Here is a 21,417-nt window from a genome sequence, read left to right on the forward strand (position 1 = left end):
TGTGTCTGATGTATTGCTCTCAAGTATAATTATCATTGATTTCTGTCAGTGTAGCCAGTTGGGTTTCCCAGTTGTAAGCCGGGCCATTGGCATTGGATTCGAATTGGCAGAGCGCCAGGCCAGCGATTGAGCGAATTTCAATGCAATAAATGTGTGACGCTCGGCAGGAGGAGGAGGAGGTGGTTGCCACCCACTAGACTCGCCCACCCGTCGACCTATGCCCCCTCCACCCTACCTCCTATGTCCCATGTATGTGTGTGTGGGTGAGTTGTAATGTAATGTAATGGTAATGACCCCATAAACTGAACAACTTGTTTGTGCCCAGTGCAAAGGGTTGTTGCCATTGTGTCGCCGAATGTTTGCTCCTCCATCAGGCCTCCACCACCCTCTACACTCCTAGACTGCGGTGGGGGGGAGGTCCTGCAATTGTCCCGAGTCCTGCGTTTTAAACAGTCGTCATGGCTAGCTGGCATATGTCCAAATCGTTGGCCAAATTGATATCGATGGGCGGAAAAATGTCGAGGGAGAGACTATGGCTCCTGGGGATTATATTTTTGATTTAAGGTTTAAGGACCTCAATTAAGGATATTTTTTAAGAGTTTTGATAGTATTTTTCTCCGAGGGAGTAGCTAGGTTTGCACAACATATCCTTTTCAAATAGAATTGCAAGGAAAGTCTTCTGGAAGAGGAAATCCACTCTATTCCCCACCCAAAACTTTATTAATACTTTTATCCTTCTCTCAGTTATCCTGGCAATACAATTAATGCAATAATATTTCACACACACACTCTCTCTCTCTCTCTGTTCGCTGAAGGACCAAGGACGAAGGCCACTTAAGGTGCCAGAGCTGCTAATGAAGCTTATTTACGTTTTGGAGGCAAAAAGGATCTAAAATTCGTACATTTGTATCTCAAGTCCTGTCTGCTCTCACCCACACATACTGTACAAGGACTCCCTATCCCTTGCTCCTTCGGTTGATTAATGTTTTCGGAAAGGGGTGATGGGTTTTTTTTTTATTCCTGGCAGCCAGTGGGTGGCCGTACAGGACGAGAAGGACGAGCAAAGTTTTGCCAATTGGATGCCGCGTAGGTAATAAGATTGATTTTCACTTTTTCGCTTTTCACACCAACACACACGTACATGGAGCAATCACTCACACGTGTGCACCACCGCACCACCGCACCACCCACACCACCACCACCACCATCACGGACTAAAACTTGATTAATTATAGCCATTGATTTGCTTTCCACGGCTTCATCTCTGGGCCCGGCCTTTTCATTAATTTCCACAGCAACTTCCCGGCCGATGATGATGATGATGATGATGATGAGATCCACCCTTTTGTCCATTTTTCGGCAAAAGGGGGGTAGTCACTCTCTTCCCCTAAACCTACTCCTGTTCCACCTTTTCTGTATCCTTGTGGAAATTTATTAATTACGTTTCTGGTCTTATCAAATTACGCTCCACTAATGCACTCAAATTTATACCTTCCGTGCTTTCTGAGCTTTTTCGCTTTTATAACAGCGACTCCCCCCCCCTATTTTGTTCCTTTCGACAATTTATTGGCGGCCATTTTGTTTTGTGTTTTCCTTCCAGTTACCTGGGGAATACCTGGGGGGGTGGGTGGGGGTACCTTTCGGTACATCCCATAGTATGTGGCAGGACGAGAGTACTTCCTAATTTGTCCTCATTCGAATTGTAACGGAAATTGGTTTCGCTTTTCCTCTTTTTTTCTCCTCTCTCTCTCTTTCTCTCTGCCCCGACCGCCATAATGGCCAATTACAACAACAATTCTGTCATTATTATAACTGTATTTCAGTATCCTGGTGGGTCCTGGTGTGGTTCTCTCTCTCTCTGTATGTGTTTCTTGCAATATGTTGAAATTCTACTTCCGGTTACTGTTCTCCTCCTCCTCATCCCCTTCAGTTAACATTTTCTATTTTCTTTTTGCCCCACCCTCCACCCGTTATTCGTTGGCATTGTTGCGGCCCAAGGCCCAAGGAGTGCCAGATGAAAGAGAGGAGAAGAAGCTAGAAGAAAGAAAAGAAAGGGAACAAGTGCCAGCTGAAGAAAATTTGCCAAAGGAAATGTTCCATTTTCCATGCAATTGTATTCCAGCTGCTCTTGGTGGCTGTGTGTGTGTGTAGTTGTGGACAAAAGAAACACACACACACACAGGACACACACTCACCCAAAGGATATGGGTCTACTACAAGTGTGTGGGAGTGTGGCAAGTAGGAAGATGACAAATTTCCTATATCAGATGACAGTTGCCGCAACAGCAAGGGCTATGGGATAAGTGCAGGTCCTCCCTAAGACTCTTTTTCCTTCAAACCATTTCAGATCAGTTCTCAGATTTTGTTCTCAGGCCATAATATATAGTCCTTTGAAGGTCCTTTATCATATTTTTAATCAACAAGACTATCATAATAGAACATTACATCATATTTGAAGACAACAAGGACTATGGGATGCAGGTTCCTTCTTTTTCCTTAAAACTATTTCAGATCAGTTTGAATTTTATTCTCAGACCACACTATATAGTCCTTTTTAGATCCTTCATCTTAAATTTCATCAACAAGCCTCCCCCTCTCTTAAAACCACTATCATAATAGATCCTTATATCATAAATATTTAAAAAATAAAATAAAAACTCACCCTGATCTGCCACATTGATGACACCATCCTGGGCCACTGCTATGGCCGATATAGCCTGGAATCGGGCATTCGAGGAGAGCAGGGTCTCCGCATTACTCAGAGTACCGTCATCGTTCAAGGTCGCTGCACCGCCGCCGCCCCCACCGATGCCCGACGCCGTCGTCTTGGCGCCCAACAGCACAGTGGTGGTGGTGGTGGGTCCGGTGGACATCAGACCGCCGCCGCCGACGATGCTGGCCAGGGTGCCGCCCGCTCCATTGCCGGAGATCGAACCGGATCCGGTCGAGACGCCAATGCCGCCGGCACAGATGCACGCACCACTGCCGCCAGAGGCACCCCCGCCGTTGCCGTTGCTGTTGCTAGCGGAGGCGCCCGAAGTTGCCGACGAACCGCTGCCATTTCCGTTTCCGCTTCCGTTTCCGCCCGAGGGGGTGGTGGGCGTGGTGCCGCCATTATTTCGCGTCGGATTCACGGTGGTGGAGTAGGCGCCACCGGCGACATGGCCGACACTGGCGGAGCTGCCGTTGCTGCCACCGCCGATGGCACATTCGCACGTCTGGGATCTGCAATTTATAGAAATAATTTAACAATTTTTAAGACAATTTTTAACAATATTTAAGAAATATGTAATATTTAATATTTAAGTTTTAAGGACTTCTTTCCAATAAAGGATAATATCTCGTATTTTAGTCCAAATGGCTCGGTCCTGTGCTCTCTTGATAAATTAAAGCACCCGTATCCCTTCATATCCTTTCTAATCTAGCCAGTCCACACCCTTAACCCTTCCCTGTCCACTCGTATCTTAACCCTTTCGCGCCAGCCTATGCCCTGCTTGGTCTTCTGCTTGGGACGCATATTTATGATGACATTGTTTGTTCGATAAACAGTCTAAAGTGAACCGAGCCACGGGCGCCGCTTATCACTGCCACGCCCACGCAACAGACACGGACCTCCCTCCCACCTTTAACCCTTTGATGGTCGTCCTGTCCTCCCTCTACTTTACGGGGGGAAAAAAAAGATGGAGAAAAGAGAGTGAAAAGTTGATTTATAGTTTCTGTCTGTGGCGCGACGGCCGCTAATTACTTTGCCACGTCTGCCGGCCACGCCCACTTGAAGGCATCACAGTAGCTCCGCCTTGCCCCCGCCCGGCTGGCACCTGACGGCATTCACATGACCCCTGGTCCGTGGTCCTTCGAGCAGAAATTCTATTTGCTAAAATCACCGGTGAGTCCAAATATTCAGTCTAGAGTCCTTCCATTCCTACCACTTTTCTTTATTTTTAATTCCTCTGCCACTCAACGATGTGAATTAATTGGTTTAGTGTTGGTAAGTGATATTTAAAGCAGGTTTATGAATAGTTGCTTTGCAGCACTAGTTAAGTTATGAGTGTTGTGCAACACTTTTACATTTAAATACATGGCTTTCGAGTAGAATTATGGGAAAGTGCTGCCAAGTCTCATTTAAATCCCGTTTCACTTGTTACTTTACAACACTAGTGTGGTAAACTATTACTTTCCAAGGCTAACCAACACTGGAGAATACTATTTCCTATATTTCTCCACTTCCTGCTGGACTTTAAGTTCATCCACTGGACTGGTCACCCTCTTCCCGCCCCGATTTAATCAATGCACAAAATGCAAATGGCTCTAGTGCCACTGGAACACAAAACTCCCATGTACCAGAAGGGGTATATACGTGTGTGTGTGTGTGTATATAATACATATAGGGGGTATATACTGGGAGGGGGCCATGAAAAATCAGACAATGAAATTCCCCAATGTGAGAATTCCAATTAATTTCTGGTCACCGTTTTCCGATGCCTTCAAAATGGGTTAATAAAGTCGAATAAAGTTGACACACACACACACAGATACACACACACATCCATGAGAGAAACATGGTTGTGGACAATGGAAAAAGTGCGAAAGAGAGGCATGTCCAAGGAGGGAAAGAGAGCGATACTCTGGGGGGTATTGCCTAGTTGGCCTGACATTTATGGCCGTTTTGGTGCATTGGCAATTTTGTGCTTCTCTTGCTGAATTTTTATTATTTATGCCCCACTCTCTATCGGCCCTCTCTTTCTATCGGACTATTTGCCGTCCCTTTCGGTTATGCTATCCCCAGTGTCGTTTTTCGGTAGACATTTTGAAAAATTGGCTGATATCGTCGTTCGGCAATATGCAAATAGCCCAGAGCTCACTTAATTGGGTCAAGTATGCGCATAAACAAGTCCGGGAAGTGGAGTCGAGCAGTGTCCCCTCCCAGTGTCCATCCCTTCTGCCAGTTCCGCTCTATTCGGTTTCTGGCCAGCGGCCTCCTGACCAAATTCCCTGCCATGTTGACCCAGTAGCCAGTCAATATTTGCGGGCATAAAACAACTAAGAATGCAATAGTCGGGTATTCCGACCACATACCATCCGCCACACACCACACACACTACACACACCGAGCTATGCTCTGCTGGCGAATTATTTACATTCTGTGCACTTTGATAACTCGACAAAAGCCGGAGCACTCCAACCCACAATTATGGGCCAGCTAGAGGAGCTATTTGGACGTTGGATTGAAGTTCCAACTCGTATAGCTCTCCATGGAAAGACATATCGCGCACAGACATCTCCCTCTCTGGAGCGGACAGTGGAGCGAGTATATGATTATTTTTCAACCCTCCAGTACTCACCCTGTGCCCTCCTGCTTTCCGGCAAAGTAACGCATATTTCCGGCCGTGTCCACCACACGAATCGAATTGATTCGCCGCGAGTCGCTGTCCGCGATGTAGAGGTCACCGAACGGCGAGAAGGCCATCGCCAGGACAGTGCCCAGGACGTTGTCCGTTCCGGTCTTGTTCACCCGGCCGTCCTGTCCTCCATTGCTGCAGTGCAGCGGTGTGCCGGCCACCACCCGGATCTTCATGTCCGAGGTGAGTCGCAGCACCAGCCGGTCGTCGATGAAGTGCAGGGAGCCGTCCAGGGGACTCAGCGCCAGGCCGGTGGGCCACTGCAGCTGGGCCTGGTTGGCCATCAGAGTGCCGCTGCAGGGCGCCGGGCTCCAGTGGTTGTGGTGGCCATGGTGGCCGATCAGCGTGTGGATCACTCCCTTCGGGTCCACTGCCCGGATGTTGGTGCCGTCGGCGATGTACATGGTCCGGTCGGCGGCGATGGCCAGGCCCTTGGGGTGGGACAGGCGGGCGAGGAGTGCCGGGCCGCCGTCTCCGCAGTTGCCCTCATCCCCGGGAATGCAACGCTGGCCACTGCCCACCACTGGGTCACTGTTGATGCTCGGATCCTTGACCTTCTCGAGGCGCAGCAGTCGCAGGATCTGGTGGCGCTCCGGGTCGGAGATGTAGAGATGGCCGTCGGCGGGCGAGACTGCCAGGTAGTACTGGTAGGACACCTGGGTGGCGCTCAGCTGGAGGATGGTGAAGACCTTGCCGTCGGGTGTGATGCGGCGCACCAGGTTGAAGTCGCCCACGTAGAGGCTGCCGTCGGGGCCGGTGGCCAGGGCGATGGGGGTTAGCAGCTTGGCGTCCTTGGCCACGCCGTTGCAGTAGTCCGGACAGGTGAGCGGGCGCTGCAGGCCAGTGCCCATCACCACCTTGACGGTGCGCGGATACTCCTTCATGTGGAGCGTGCTGCCGTCGCCCTTCTGCAGGATGCCCTCGTGGAAGTTGTAGTGGTGGTGGATGTCCAGTCCCCAGCCCCCGATGTCCGATATGTCCACGTCGTAGCCCTGCAGCTTGGCGGTCTGGGCGATCCACACCGGCGACTGGCAGGTGCTGTGCTGGTAGCCCACCGAGATCCTGGCCACCGTCACGCCGTACACCTTCTGCCGGTAGACGTTCCGCTTGTTCCACGCGAACGTGTGCACCAGACTGGGGTCCGCCTCGTACGTCTTCACGTGCAGCGCCCCCTCGATCTCGACGCCCACGTGGACGTGGGTGAGGGTGGCCGGAATGGTGTCCGCCGTCAGACGCATCCTCACGATGCTCAGGTAGCCGCTGGCCTGCGACGACTGGTAGGTGAGGTGGAGGTCCGAGCCGGGGATCTGGATGGATTCCTGGACAATCTGTGGGTGGCAGGAGAAGAAGGAAGAAAAAGGGTCTCTGGTTAAGAGCTTTCAAGTCATATTTTCTAACCCATCCTCGGGCCAGACATTACATTAGGGTCTCGGGGTCGTAATGAGAAATGGACTAGCCCCGACCCTAAAGGATACTAGCAAGGATGGGGGACAAAGGCAAGGAGGAGCGAAGGCGGAGGCGGAAAAGTGTCTGCCGGTGACCGCAGCTGGACAGGTTCGAGTGCTGCAATTAAACGCATTACGCTTCCCAGGCGAGATTTCTTTCTCCGCCTGAATTAATGTCCTGGCAACCTGCCCTCGCTCTTTCTCCTCCCTCCTGCCTCCTCCCTCTGCCTTGGCCCTTGCCCGGCCCAGGATGCAAAGTTATAATGTCATTAAGGCAAACTTTAAATTAATTAAAAGTGCGCTGCTGCGTCCAGCAGCTGCTGCCAGCCGAGCTGCTAATTAGGACTGGCGTTTCGGGCCAGAAAAGAGGGAAGGATGGGGAAGGATGCTACCCACCTGGGTCTCCGCAAAGATGACCCGCTTGCCGGGCATGGCGCCCACGCCGTTGGGCATCCAGGTGCTGATCAGCTGGGGCCGGAGCTTCTCGTGGTCGTGATCCATGCAGACCTTGCTGGCGTCGTTGGCCTCGTCGGCGGTGTGGTAGTGGATCGAGTTGAGGAACGTCAGAGCGGGGTTCAAAGGTGCCACCCTGGAAGTATTTGAGATTAAGGATCAAGGATTAGGGATTAGTATTTCAATAGTATCCTTTTTATACTCACTTGATGTTCCTGCTGGTGGTCTCATCGTCGTCGCTGAGCTGCATCTGAACTGGCGGCAGGACCACGATCCTGTTCCAGGGCACGAAGACGGTGCGGGTGAGGGGTCGGAAGGGCGAGCGCTGGAACTGCAAGGTCACCGCTCCGCCACCGTTTACCAGGACATCGAACCTAAAGAACAAGGATAAGGATAAGGAGATGCGTCAGCCATCAAATATGAAACGGAATACGAAATTAGTGCCCAACTTTCAGGGCAAACATGCAAATTAATATTTTAATGAACTTGGCGGTAAGTTCTTATTGCCTGCCCTGGATAGGGGATAGGGGGTGGTCCTATCTAGTCCTTGTACTTTTAATTTCTAATTCCGATTCCCCAGCAAGGTGGGGCAGGACGTGAACACATTCCTCTCAGATAATGCCTCGATTGTTTGTGGGAAATTGAAAAACTTTAGATTCTGGTCTGGCCTTCGTTTTGAGGCGGTGAGGGATGGTGGATGGTTTAAGCCAGGATCGTAGAGCATAAGTTAAAAACAGCCCCCCCTCCACCGCCCACTCCCAGTCATACGTTAGCCGCATTAAATATAATGATGGCGATTGCGAGACCCCCCCCACTGCCACTGCCACTGCCACTGCCATCGTCTTTATTACAAGAGAAAATTCGCATTGCAGCTACGGCTTGGAGGAAAAGTTGCAGAAAGTTCTACTTTGGCCAACAGAAGAAGCAGAAGATGTTGGGAAAACAAAAGGCCAAACGGAGAAATAAAAACAACAACCTAGCAACAGGATAGAGATAGAGGACCAGGACCCCAGGACCAGGACCTCCCAGAGCCAAGCCAAGAAATGGCGGAAAACTTTTGCTTTTGAAATATTTAATTAATGCGATTTTTAATTGTGTTTTGTGAGCGTGCTGGAGAGCACTAGGATGCTGCTCCATCGCTTCCTCCCCAGGATATAGTTAAATAAATATATCTTAAATATAGAATATTTTCAAACACTGAACACTAAATATTCGCCCTAAATGGCACAACATTCAATGGAATGGGCTCGTAAACAAAGCCACCAAAGCCTCTCCCATAAACATGTCCATAAACAAGGATGCATTTCATTAAAAATCTCATAAAGTGGCATCACCAAACAAAATACAAAATCCAAAATAAAAAAATACAAAATACAAAAATAGAAGAATTTGTTGGTTTTTCTGTTTGTTTGTAACATTTGTTACAATTTTTGCTAATTTAATTTTAGTATTTTTCCGCCGATGCTGCCCGCTGGTGTGGCTTGTTGTGGCGGCTTTTATGGCACATGCATGTCTACACTGAGCGAAATCAAGAGTCTACTCTCTACACATTCCACAGAATAGTAGTCTAACTATTAAGATCAAAACTATTTTTCTCAGTGTACACAATGCCATGGCATTGCATTCATTCATTTGTAATTGAATTGGATTTTATGAGCCTGACCGGAGGGAAAGCCAGCCGAGTGGGTGGTTCTTAGTGGTTGTGGGTGGTTGGTTGGGTGGCTCTTTTTTTCCCAACCATTTAGCGGAAAAGGACACACTCACACACTCACACACAGACACATGGAGACATACGTTTCGGCGGCCAAGCTCTAATAATACTTATGCAATAAAAAATGCCAACAATAATCCCCTGCAGCACAATATAATGACTTTTATTACCTTTATTACTATGACAACTACAATGCATGTCAGGGGGAGTGGGTGGGGTGGGGATGGCAGGCAGGCAGGACGAAAAAGGACGAGGAAGAAGAAAGTCTGGGGGAAAAATTAAGCGCCAGCCCGAAAAGGAGCAACAAGAAGCAAGTCCGAGTAATAAAAGCCAAGAATTGAAATAAACATTATAAATAAAAAACCATAAAATCCTGTACAAGGACACATATGTGTGAGAGTGTGTGTGTGTGAGAGGGGTGGGGGTGGGGGTTTTTGAAAAGGATAACAACACACTGTTGCTTACTGGGCCGAAAAATGGAAAAGTTCTTCCAACGCAACATCTGCAACTTCAAGAGCAGAAAAGGACATAACTTCCCTGCCTTTTTTCCTTAAAAAATAAGTACTAACTTAAAAAATAAATTAAATAATTTAAAAAACAGTAAGATTTACAATTTAAGTTTAAGTTTAAACCATTTTCTAGACTGTATCAGAAAAAGAGGCCAAAAATAATGCGAACATAAACAGGAATTATTGCGGGCTAACACACACAAGCATAAAAAAATAACAAGGCCAGGACACAGGACACACACAGGACACACACAGGGACAGGTTTAAAGTCCTTCAGGAAAAAAAGGAGAAAAAAATAAACAAGAAGAGAAGAAATGTGGAAGAAGGGAAACCCCCAAGATAAATAACAACAAAGTTGTCATAATAAAAATACATAAATAAGAAGCAGGTCCTGGACAGGACATATTTGGGCGATTGGTGAGAGCGAGTCGCTTACTCGGCCATTGGCCATTGGCCTAATGAGAAATTATGGCCACGGCCGGGGAGGAGGGAAAGGTGAAAGTAGAAAACTGTAATCACAGAGAGAATTTATCCTGGCATACCTTAATATTTGCCAAAGCGAGATTGAAATAAACAAAGGCATTGGGAGAGGGTTGGGTTGGGTTGGGTTGGATGAGAGAGTGTGTCCTTTATATCCTCTCTATATGTATGTAGTCCTGTGTGGAAAAGTAAACACAAATAATCATCAGACAGTCGGAGTTCTCCGTCCGTCTGATGCAGAAGCACAGATTTTGTTTGCACGCTGCGCTTGCCCATAATAAAATCAGACAAAGTCGGGTGCGAAATGTTTATTTAAATTGGCCAGGATACACAAACACACACACAGAGACACACACTCCCACTTCCACACACACACACACACACACTTTCCCTAGTTGGTTGGGAAAAATCTGGGCTAAAAGAAAATGCCAAAACAACAAGGACAGCAAACAATGTTGCTGATGGCAGCAAACGGAAATCCTTTTTACAGAAAGAAAAACAACTGCAAAAATATTTATATTAGATATATTGGATTGTTGGGCATCTTTTGCGTTCCAGGACATCAGGACAGCAGGACATCAGTGGCAGGAGTTCTCTTGGAGTAGTGCTACAACTGCTGCATCGCAAATGTCCTTTTACAGTTGAGAAAATATTTTGTCTATGCATCTTTGATGGGCTCAATTAGAGAAAATACTGCACAACCTTTTCTTTTGCTCCCAAAAAGGAGCAAAAGGACCAAAGGACATCTCTCCTTGCCATTCAGCTTAAAAAGCAATTCGAATAAAATGTCAAATAATTGAAACTAATACCCCACACTCTGTACTCCCATCCGTTGAAAGCCAATCGTTGTCGAAATATTGCGGTCGATGTGGCCAGCCACAGGTCCTGGGCGACAGGACGACAGGACGAAAGGACGAAACGCACTTCTGCTCTAATTATGCTAACCACTTGTGTAAACTTGAGGACAGCCCCAAGAACTTTTCGCCGACATCAAAGCAAAAGATTTAATTAAAAATATGATAACTTGCTCCGACATGGAGCATGGGAGCATGAAGATTCACCTTTTTCCTTGCTTTCTTTATATTTTTTTTTGTACTTTGGCCGCTTGGCAGTGCTTCTGGCCATCAGCGGATTCCATCAGCTGAATTTAATCAACGGAAAAAGTTACGCTCGACTCTCCGAACTCATCCATACGTAAGTAATTTGCATTTGCCCAGAAAATGTAGAAAATATATTGTGTGCATACGCGTCTTACAGTGGAGCCTCAAAAGGAGGACCTTTTTATAGATTTTTGGCAAAAAAAAAATATTTCTTTGCTTGGGGTTGAACTCGAGACTCTAAAGAGACTGTTAGACCTCTGTTAAGAGTCTGTTAGGCGTCTGTTATGGCAAGTTTCAAGCCTGAGTTAGATCCCCAATCGATATTATATCGATATTTTTTGATATTCCTAACCTTAAAAAGTATTAGAAAACTAATTAGTACTCACCATCCTCCTTGACGGGTCAGCGTAAATCCAAATCGCGAATCACGGTCCACGGAGACTCGAATTCCAACGATGCCCAGGCCCTGGGGAGTGATCACCTGGCCCCTCATCACGGATACGCGACTGTTTTGTTATTTATTATTGGTGGAGGCGCAAAAAATAGAAAGAGTATTGTTAGTGACATGGCATTCATATAGCATTTTGGTTTCGGATTCTGTTTTCTTTCTAATTTAGGTTTGTGGTCGAAATCATACGGTTTGAAAAGGTGATGAAAACATTGAGCTTTTGTATTCTGTATGTTGGTCTTTGTTGTATTTGATGGAGATGGGAGAACTGAAAAGCGACTCGATTACTCGATTACTATCGCAGCACTCGGGCTGCGATCTAAAGGACAAACCGAATGAATAATAAAAACGTATAGTATGCACAAATCTGAAGAAATATTATATAATAGTACACTAGATAGCTATATGTTTCGTTTTGTAGTTGTAACTGGAGTTGTTTTTGTCAAATGCATTATATGTATAGGTCTAAGATTCATAAAATATATATTATATAGAGATGTATATATAGGGAGTATAGGGTGTGGATTATGTAGAAATGGAGACAGAGGGAGCATGAGATGGGATGAGAGATAGTGTCGCCGTGGCCAGGAATTCTTCTCTACTTTTGTATCTGTGGTATCGGTATCAGAGTAGTATCTACAGCTGCACCCGCACCTGCACCTGTATCTGTATCTCAGAGAGTGTGTCCCTGTCTGAGAGTGTTTGCCTGGTTTTAGGTAATTCAATTATTGCAACTCCTGGATGTTTGTCTGTCTCGTCTGTGACGGTGTGGAATGAATCGAATGCGAGTCGAATGAATGTCCGACAATGAGCAGAAGCCGCACACTGGCTCCTTTCCTTAATTCTTTTCTGGTTTCTGGCTGTTGGAGTGCAAGTGCAAATGGCAAATGGCATTTGGCACGCAGCTTTTGGGGACAATGGGAAAATGTATGGAAAAGTGGACGGAAGGAAGGCAGGCTGGGTGGGCTGGAATGCCAATCTATTTCGGATCCTCCAACATTTATCCACAAGCTCCGAAATTCCGAAATACCAAATTCCGAAAAATAGGATCAAAATAGTGTGATGAAGGATGGGATGATGGGGTGACTGGATGGCAGGATGGCAGGATGACAGGATGACAGGTGGGGTGAAGTGCACGGAAAACGAATGATGGTTTATCGATTGGTGGGTGCTTGTTATCGTAGGCACTAATTCCCATCGCTATTCCTGGGCAAGCTTTGAAAAAATAATGGTTATTCAAAAGCAATATGAATATTATCAAGTCACAAGAGTCAATAAACAATATTTCACTAATAAACACGACGATAAATGGAAGGATATCGCCACTTGACACTGCGATAGTTCTATCGATAACCTGCCCCACCAATCGATTTGATAGAGTATTCAAGTTGAAAAACATGCATTCGATTAACGATTATTATAAGGAAAAAAACTAATTGAATTGCGATTTAAATTTGAATTGCTGCGATATCAATAGATAATATCCTGTCCATATAGCAAGGCCAGGGACAAGTCGATTGTGGAAATGAAAACGGCAAACAACTTGGAAATGAAACAACAAGCTCTTCACAAATTAAAACCGAACCGAACCGAACCGAACCGAACCGTAACCGAAACAATGAAGTGAAAATAAAAAAAACAAATGGGAAAATAAAGGAAAACAACGCATTGGACCCGATATCCAAATCGATTGTGGGCCGCTGGAAATGCGATACTTTCCACGGGTCGGATGCAAAGTGAGGCAGTTGCCCTTGCAGTGTCCTCTGGTCTGGGTCTGGTAGTCCCTCCTCCTTTTCATCCTTCTCATCCTCCTCGCATTATTTACATTAGTATCCTACTGACTATATATATTGTATATTTTTCGTATTGATGATGAGGCCGCTGTGGCAGCGAGGAGCAGCTGCTGCCCCCCCCAGACAATCGTTTTCATTTCGCATTTACATTTTCATTTAATGAGGACATTTCTCCTGGAAAAAGAACTATGGCAACGCGCCTTTCTTTGTCACTTTCTTGGAAAGAAAGCGACTGCTGCCGCCACTGCCAACCGATATCCGATTTCAATTTTGCCAATTTATTACAAGAATCAAGGGGAGAGAAGAGTGTATACAAAATATGCTTCATATTTCCAATATATACATATTATATATATAGATTTCAGATCCTAGCTCGGGCCTGAAACAAAACGCCAAAGTGAGGCCGCTCCGGAAAGGCAACACAAAAAAATAAGGACTGGGGGAGGCTGGAGAAAAGTTGCCAAGGATATCGGAAACGAGCGCAATTGTTTGCACTAATTACTGCAGAACTCTGGGGTAGAGTCTGGGTGGAGGATGGGTGGAGGATGGCGGGGATGGTGTCCCCCTGAGACCTCCCACACCCATACCCACACCCATGCCACTCGCGTCCAAAAGGCAGGACTGCAGTTGGCCTCTTGCAACTTTTGTGCCAGCGCAAGTTCTCGAAAACATTTTCAAGTTTTCAAGTGTTGCAATTTCTGCTCCTCATCCTTGGCCCCGCCAGGACCTACTTCCCTCCCACTGGCTCCCCTTTTCCCCTTTTCTCCTCCCGAATGGCGAAAAAAAAAAAAAAAATAACAGACAGAGTGCACATAAACACATAATGTACAGTATTTGGGTCAGAGTTTTATGTGCCCAGCTGCATTTTTATGAGCCAAGAAGGGGGGGGGGGGGGGGGGGGGGGGGGGGGGGGGGGGGGAGGAGAAGGGCTGGGCGGAGAGTCCTGTAAGGTCGGCAAGGATCAAGGAGGCGAGGGAGCGGCAATGCGGCTGACGGAGCCCATTGGAATTCTTGGAGAGCAGCGCACTTCTTCAGTGACTTCTAATTGCAATTGACCAAAAGTCCGAGTACGAGTCCGAGTCCGAGTCCGAAGCCGTGCTCAAAAGTCATGCCCAACTAGTTTTCTTTTTTCGCCACAAGACTGGCCACGCCTACTCCTCCCTCACACATACACACATATACAGACTTGGAAAGGACACCCCCACAATCGAAATGCCTTTCATTTTTGCTGCCTCAATTCGATGCAATGAAGCAAAATTTTATTTGAAATCAAGCCGAAAAACAAATTGCATGTGTATGGGTATATGGGTGTTCCTTTATGCCTTGAAGGTTGTGCCAGGATGTGTGTTTATCCTTGGTCCTCTCCTCCCCCCCTTTTTGAAGTAGTGTGTGGGTGTATTCCAATTCATTGAAGTGGTGAGTGCCATTGATTTTTATTTCGCATTTGATTCGTTTCGTTTCATTTATTATTTATTTGATTTATTTGCACTGCAGCGAAGGAGGAGAGCCTCCTGACCTCAACCGACCTGGCCATTGCCTCCTCCACCCCCTTCCTCTTGGCTGACCAGGTAAAATCACTCATACGCCACCGACACTCGGCGCACTCGAATGTCTTCAGCACTTTCGGCATTGTTTGCTTTGCTTTGCTGCTGATTTCAGTTCGATTCGATTCGATTCGCTTTGATTTGGTTATGAGAGGAGTTTCCATTTTGATTTTATTGCCATTCGAAATGGAAATACAACACAAGTGCTGCTACAACGTCTCAAGGACTCGAAGGAAGGACTTGCGTTTAAACTGAGAATTGAAGATTCAGTTTCTTGCTGACTTGGCTGGCTGGCAATGTTTCAATCAGCTAATCAGCCAATCAGCCAGTTGCAATCATCATTATCAGCTTGCTCAGCACAGGCCACTCAAAATTATGAAGGGGGGGACCTCACTCAGCCATCTCAGTTAAGGGGGGGAGGGGGCGCCAGTGGAAAAGCAATCTCGGTATTGCCCTGCTCGCCCGATGAAGTGAAAGCAATGCCACAAAAATGTTCTAATCTCATTCCCAGCAGCCCCAAAAGATGTTCGTCCTTCGAGCCTTCGCTGATGCCGGTCCTGGTCCTGGTGCTTCACCCCCTTTTTTTTCTGACTCTATCCCCTCCCCCCTTTTCACCGACTAATCGCCCTTGCAGCGAATGAGCAATAAAGGCAACAAAGGGGAAAGGCGCAAAGAGCAAAAAAGGAAAAAAAAAAGAAAAGAAAGCTAGAGCAGGATCAGGAGCAGGACCAAAAACCAGGAGCAGGCATTGTCGCCACTGCACCTTTTGTGTCAAAAGTGCACTTCCATTATTAGCGAGAGGGGGAGAGCGGTAGTCGGGGAAGGCTGGGCGGGACTGGGCGGGAAAATATGAGAAGCCTGCGCATAAAGGAAGTGCATTTAATTTCTTTTCTACACTTTTTTTCTTTTTTTTTGCAGCCAGACGGAGAGTTTTTGGAGTGGGTATTGGGGGGGGATTTTTGTGGCCATTCATAAAGCGGCTGGCTGCCATTCATTTGCACCAACCCGGTCGCCCCAGCCGCCCCCAGTCGCCCCAGCTGCCCCCGACAGGAGCCCTTCTTCTGTTAACTTGGCTTACCGCTGCACACAAAGTGGCAGCGACGTCCTCGTCTTGCCATCATAAAAATTGAGCACGACTTAGTTGACTTTTGTGCATACAAAAGGACACCACCCAGGACACCCAGGACACCGCACCACCTCACCTACTCCTACATACACACTGGAAGAAAAGGATATAATTTTAATTTGGCTTTATTTTCATGACGCCCACGAGGATGCAGCCAAAGCAGCTCTTGCAACAAAAACAAAGCCAATGCTTCGGGGCGTTATGGGTGGTTGGGTGGTTGGATGGTGAGACAGTACGGGAGTACGGAATTACGGCATTACGGCAGTATGGCATTACGGCAGTATAGCGGTGCGGTGGTTCGCTTTATGTTCATTTAGCCTGAAACAGTTTTTGAAACATTTTTCAGGCGAAAACCCTGGGCCACACTTTTCTTTTACGCTTTTGTAACCACGATAAATGTGCTTTATGTAGCGAGAGCTAGAGATGAGACTTTTAGGTGCCCCACGTTTGTGGGCGTTCGGGCGCCACTTGTGAGCTCTGGAATGAAGGGGGTGTGGCTGGCGTCCTCGTGCCTGCCTGATGAAATGTTTCCTGCACTTTCGCCTGCAATTTCTTTTCCTCGCTCCTGTTTGCATCTTGTGCCTTTTTTCATTAAAAGCCGTGGATGGTGGAGGCTGGCGGATGGTGGATGGCTGATGGCGGATGGCTGATGGCTGAATATGAAAAGAAAAAGAAAGTAACGAACGAGCAGAAAAGAAGCCAAGTGAAGAGGAAGTTTAGGCGGGAAAAGACCTCAGACAATGGTGGCAATTCAACACAATTTTTGTTTTCTTTCTAGTGAAAATGAAGTAATTTTTAGGGTTGATTTCGCTGGAATGACCCTCACAATATTTAAAGATTCATAAATTGATTTCAAATTTGTCAAATTTGTCATTTTGTTGCCCATTGTACCATGTGGCTACAAAAAATCCCTACACATTATAAATAAATAGCTGCTTCAGGGCAATTGTACAGAGTTGCAGCTAAAAATAGGGACAACACCCGCACACAGCCTCCTTCTCACAAAAGCCTCGTTCGTGTATGAGAAAAGTTTGAATAGAATTTTTAAGTTCGTACCATTTACCAACACTGGCACACACACACAGCCATACACAGAGAAGCATATCGTCCGATAGGAGAGCAGCAAAGAAAACCTTTAGTAGCGTGTAATTTGCACTTTGTAAATTTGCATAAAAGCTGCACACAAAAAACCAAAAAAGGGGAAAAGCTGAAAAGGATTCGGGGGTACATGGGGAATGGGGAATGGGGAATAGGGAAACGACGACTGGCATAAGTCCAAGATAGAGACGATATGTAAATGCCATGCCATGTGTCGTCGCTTTAAGTAAGCAACTCCTGTTGCCAGGACGAGGACGAGGACGAGGACCAGGACTAGGACCTAGCCTGCCTGCATAAAATGCCATTCATTGGCTCCCAAACATTTCCATTTAGTTTTTCGGGGGTTTTTCCTTTGGCGCTCACTTTTTCATTACAGATTAGCTGGAGCCACCTGGCGGCTAATGCTGCCAGCTTACCAATACGAATGCAAAAAGCACACACACACAGAGACAGAGACACAGAGACAGGGCAAGGATATCTACGTTTTCCACATTTTGGCTGTTCAATTTGATGCACACAAAACAAATTTCATTTGGCAGCATTTCAGTGGAAAATTCCCCCAGCTACGAGGGTGGCAACATTGGCCAGGAGCGAGGGGCGAGGGACGAGGGGCGAGGGGCCACATTGCATGACACTTTTGTCCGTAAGAAGATTAGAGTTGCCACCTATCCCTACCTAGCCACCTAGCCATGAATGGCAATGCCCCCTTACAGTAATGGTTGAACAAAATGGCTGAAGGCTCTACCCTTTATTAATATTAAGCTGGTATTTACCTTTAATTAAAAATGTAACATTCTAAACTATTAATTCTATTGTTTAAGGTCTTAACTGGCCTCTTTTTTGTGGCATTTTTAGAACGTGAAGTTAATAAAATACTTCCAAGAATTGCCCAGGCAGGGCTCTGGGGCTCATTCATTCCATTTCCGTTCATAATCATTCCGAGACCCAAGAGTGGTGGTGCAGGTGGGATCTGATTTTGTGTGGTGGGGGTGGGAGGAGGATTCATTTTATACCGCAATCAAAACAGTTTTCATCAACTTTTGCCGCAACGGCCGCATGCGATGGCAAGTTGCAACTGCAACCTGCTCTGCAGCACCACAACACCCACTCATTTCTCATGTCGGCGGCACAATGGCACACAGCTTATACATTTTATAGTTATATGAAGCCATTACAGTGGTCTATCCGTGGCGCGGAGTTCTGGCACGAAACCCAGTTTTGTAGTTTTGTAGCGTTAGCATTGTAGCTTTGCAGTTTGCACTTCACTTAAATGCGCCACCGACCGACCGACCGACCGACCGACCGACCGCCAAAAGAATAACAAAAATGGAAGCTCAACTATAGAGCTGCCTTTCCCTGCCGCAGGCCATTAAAAATTTTTGCGCTGATGTCGAATTAGCGACATGTATGCACAAACACATAAATATATCTAATCTCACATGGAAAGTAATTACTTTCAGCTGCCGTTGTTGCTATCGAAAAATATTAAATTATATTGAGTGCAGCCCGGGATAGGGACAGAGCTATGGGATACGGCATATGGGATATGGGATATGGATAGGGATCCTGCGGATTGTAGAAGCCGTCGACCGCAGAGACCATAACTATGGCATGGCACCCATTTGGCCCCATGGCCGCCTCCCTTTATCCTTTTTTTCTCCCATGTCCTGCACGGCCAATGTTTCCTTTTGGCCCGTCAACATATTTGCCCTTTTTTTCTTTATTTTTTTTTTTGCACATTTTTTCCACTCGTTTCGCTTTTTGTGCGACTGCAGCGAAAATTCCGCGAATTTCTTCTCTTCTCCACTTTTTTTTTTTTGTGGCAAGGGGAGGAGAAGGAGAAGGTCCCTGGATATATGGACTTTGGCACAAAGTTGGCAGCAATCGAGACAGGAATATATATATTCCCGTATAATATGCAACATATGAATTCCAAACGTTTACAAAAGGAAGCTGAAGCTGAAGCTCCAGCTCCCGCAAAATTAACTAGAAGCGTGTTTTTCCATTTTAATGTCAGAGTTTCTTCCTGAAAACAATTATTTGAGAGCGTATCACATTCGATTTGTGGGATATTGGCTCGTCCTGCTGACTAGTCCAGGCTGTTGCCTGAAAAAAGGGGGTCAACTACCTAGAACACCGCCTGCTTCCACCGTTTTGTAACTTATATGGGTATTAATTTTGGTTTATGTGCAACTTGTACGCTGTAAATTCCACCTTTTTTTTGCGCCCGGATGGTCCTCGGTCCTTCGTCCTTTCGCTTTTGAGCAAACGGATGGCGATAAGCGAAGCGACAACAACAATAACTATTCCAGGACATCCACAAACACACAAAGGACAACGGGCAATATCATCCGCGCGGGCAAAAAAAAAAAGAAGAAAAACGCTTTAAAAATAACAGGGCCACTACAATGACGGAGAAAACATTCGGGCTGGCGCCTTTTTAATTTATAGAAAATGTGTGCGGGGTGTGTGGGCTGGAATATATCTTCTATATCTGCATTTGAATGCGGGAGCCATGGGAGAATATACAGAAATATACATTTAAGTATTCAGGGATATATTTATGGTCTCTTGATGCTTAAAAGGTCAGCGGGGACTAAAGTTTCTGGTTTTTGAAGCTCTTTGAGATATATCAGTGACGAAGGCACTTTCAGGCCCAAAAGTGCCTGTTTCTGATTCTAATTTGTGACAAATATAGTTACTAAGATAGAATCTACTTATTCCCAAGATTTCTTTACTGATTTGTGACGAAAATTGATACCAGGACAGAACTAAGCACTATTTTGTGACGAAATGGACTATCCTAAGCGCCACTTTCTTAGAAACAGGCACTAAGTGAAATAAATTAATTACAAAACATTCAAGTAAAAATAATTAGCCAAATCTCCATTTAAAGCTGTTCTATCTCTGTAGTGCTAAACCCATTTAGCCCGTTTTAGTGGAAAAGGATCAAGGATCAACCGCTTAGGACACTTGACAGCGGCAGCCGCAAAAAAGCTGATTTTTCCCTGAAACTGGCGGCGACAACCCGCAGTCCAGCCCCACGGATGGATGCCACGCCCTACTGGCAGCTACTTTCTCCAGTAGCCACTTGATGACAGCCAGCAAGTTGACACTAATCAGTTTAGCTCTGGCTCGACTTCAGCAGACAACTTGATTTGCATACACAAATGTGGCAGCGAAATGTGGCAGGCAGGGGCGTAGTAGTGGCAGGGGCAGTGGCAGTGGCAGTAGAAGGGGGCGATCGCTGGGAAAACCACTTAAGCGGGCAACTAGCCACACCTAACCAGGCCGTCAGTCAAGGGGGATTTTGCCTCCAATTCGTCCTTCCAGTTTCCAGCTTTTTTTATGCCAGCCATGCCAGTCCTGGCTGGGAAAGCAACCCCTTTTTTGGGGGAAGCCAAAACAGGAAGTAATCTATAGTCGCTGCGCCATTGTTTATTGTTTAATTTTTAGTCAACGCTGCTGTTGCTCACTCCGGCGGCAACTTTTGACTCCGGGTAAGTCTCCGTTCTGGTTATGCCCGCTTCCTGTTGGGCGTCCTGGGCGAGTCCTTCGTCCCGGCACCCCCTCCTCCTTTTCGCTGAATTTTCTTCGTGTATTATTTCTATTGTTAACAGTTTTTGCATTTGCCGCTGCAAGTAGCGAAAACTTTTCACAATGGACCTTTGTTCGGCCAACCCACCTCCTAGCTACTGCTCCTGCGCCTGATGCCCCTGCTCCTGCTCCTGCTCCTGGCCCACTACGCCCCTGCTTTTCAACGATGCCACTTGAGCACTACAAAGGCGAAAAGAAGAAACAAGAAGGAATGGCTAGACTTGGAGAGTGGAGACTGTAGATACCCGGTACTCAGGACACAGATGATTAAGGATATGGGTTTACGTGATGGACTCCCAACTAATAGATCTATATCTGATAGAATCTAGGCAGTAAACAAGGACACCTGTGGCCTCTCAAAGGAAAAACAGGAAAAGCTCGAAACCTTCCTTGAAAAAATATACTTTCATGTTCCTCTATAGAACAAATATGCCCAGATCCTTGGCGGAAAAATGCCAGGTACAAAAAAGGGGACACGACGGAGCATAAAGGAAGCAAAACAAAAAACAGGACAAAGACGCCCAAGACGCTAAGGACGAAGCTGAAGAAGACGCCCGTTGACAACGGTCCCAGCCGCCGCCGTATCGTGCCCCTCGGAGTCATGACACGCCCGTATCGCATTTATTCGGATTTCGCTTTATCGGAGCGGCAAGAAAAACAGCAACCCGTCGTCAACAAAGTCACCCAGTTTCCACGGCAGCATCACTACACCGA

At 46.5% G+C, this 21,417-nt stretch overlaps 1 protein-coding gene across 4 annotated transcripts in view; it reads right to left on the reverse strand.

Annotated features, from left to right (window-relative positions):
* The window catches only part of LOC6502149 (teneurin-a), a 210,452-nt gene that overhangs the window by 9,763 nt on the left and 179,272 nt on the right, over positions 1–21,417 (reverse strand). For all 4 annotated transcript variants that reach the window (XM_014904464.3, XM_044717075.1, XM_001966084.4 and 1 more), the window contains 5 exons: positions 11,484–11,603; positions 7,504–7,671; positions 7,241–7,433; positions 5,343–6,727; positions 2,663–3,225 (listed from right to left, as the gene is read on the reverse strand). In XM_014904464.3, coding sequence (XP_014759950.2) covers positions 2,663–3,225; positions 5,343–6,727; positions 7,241–7,433; positions 7,504–7,671; positions 11,484–11,603 — 2,429 coding nt within the window. The remainder of the gene's footprint in view (positions 1–2,662; positions 3,226–5,342; positions 6,728–7,240; positions 7,434–7,503; positions 7,672–11,483; positions 11,604–21,417) is intronic.

Source organism: Drosophila ananassae, chromosome XL, assembly GCF_017639315.1.
Source record: "Drosophila ananassae strain 14024-0371.13 chromosome XL, ASM1763931v2, whole genome shotgun sequence".
Taxonomy (NCBI): Eukaryota; Metazoa; Arthropoda; class Insecta; order Diptera; family Drosophilidae; genus Drosophila; species Drosophila ananassae.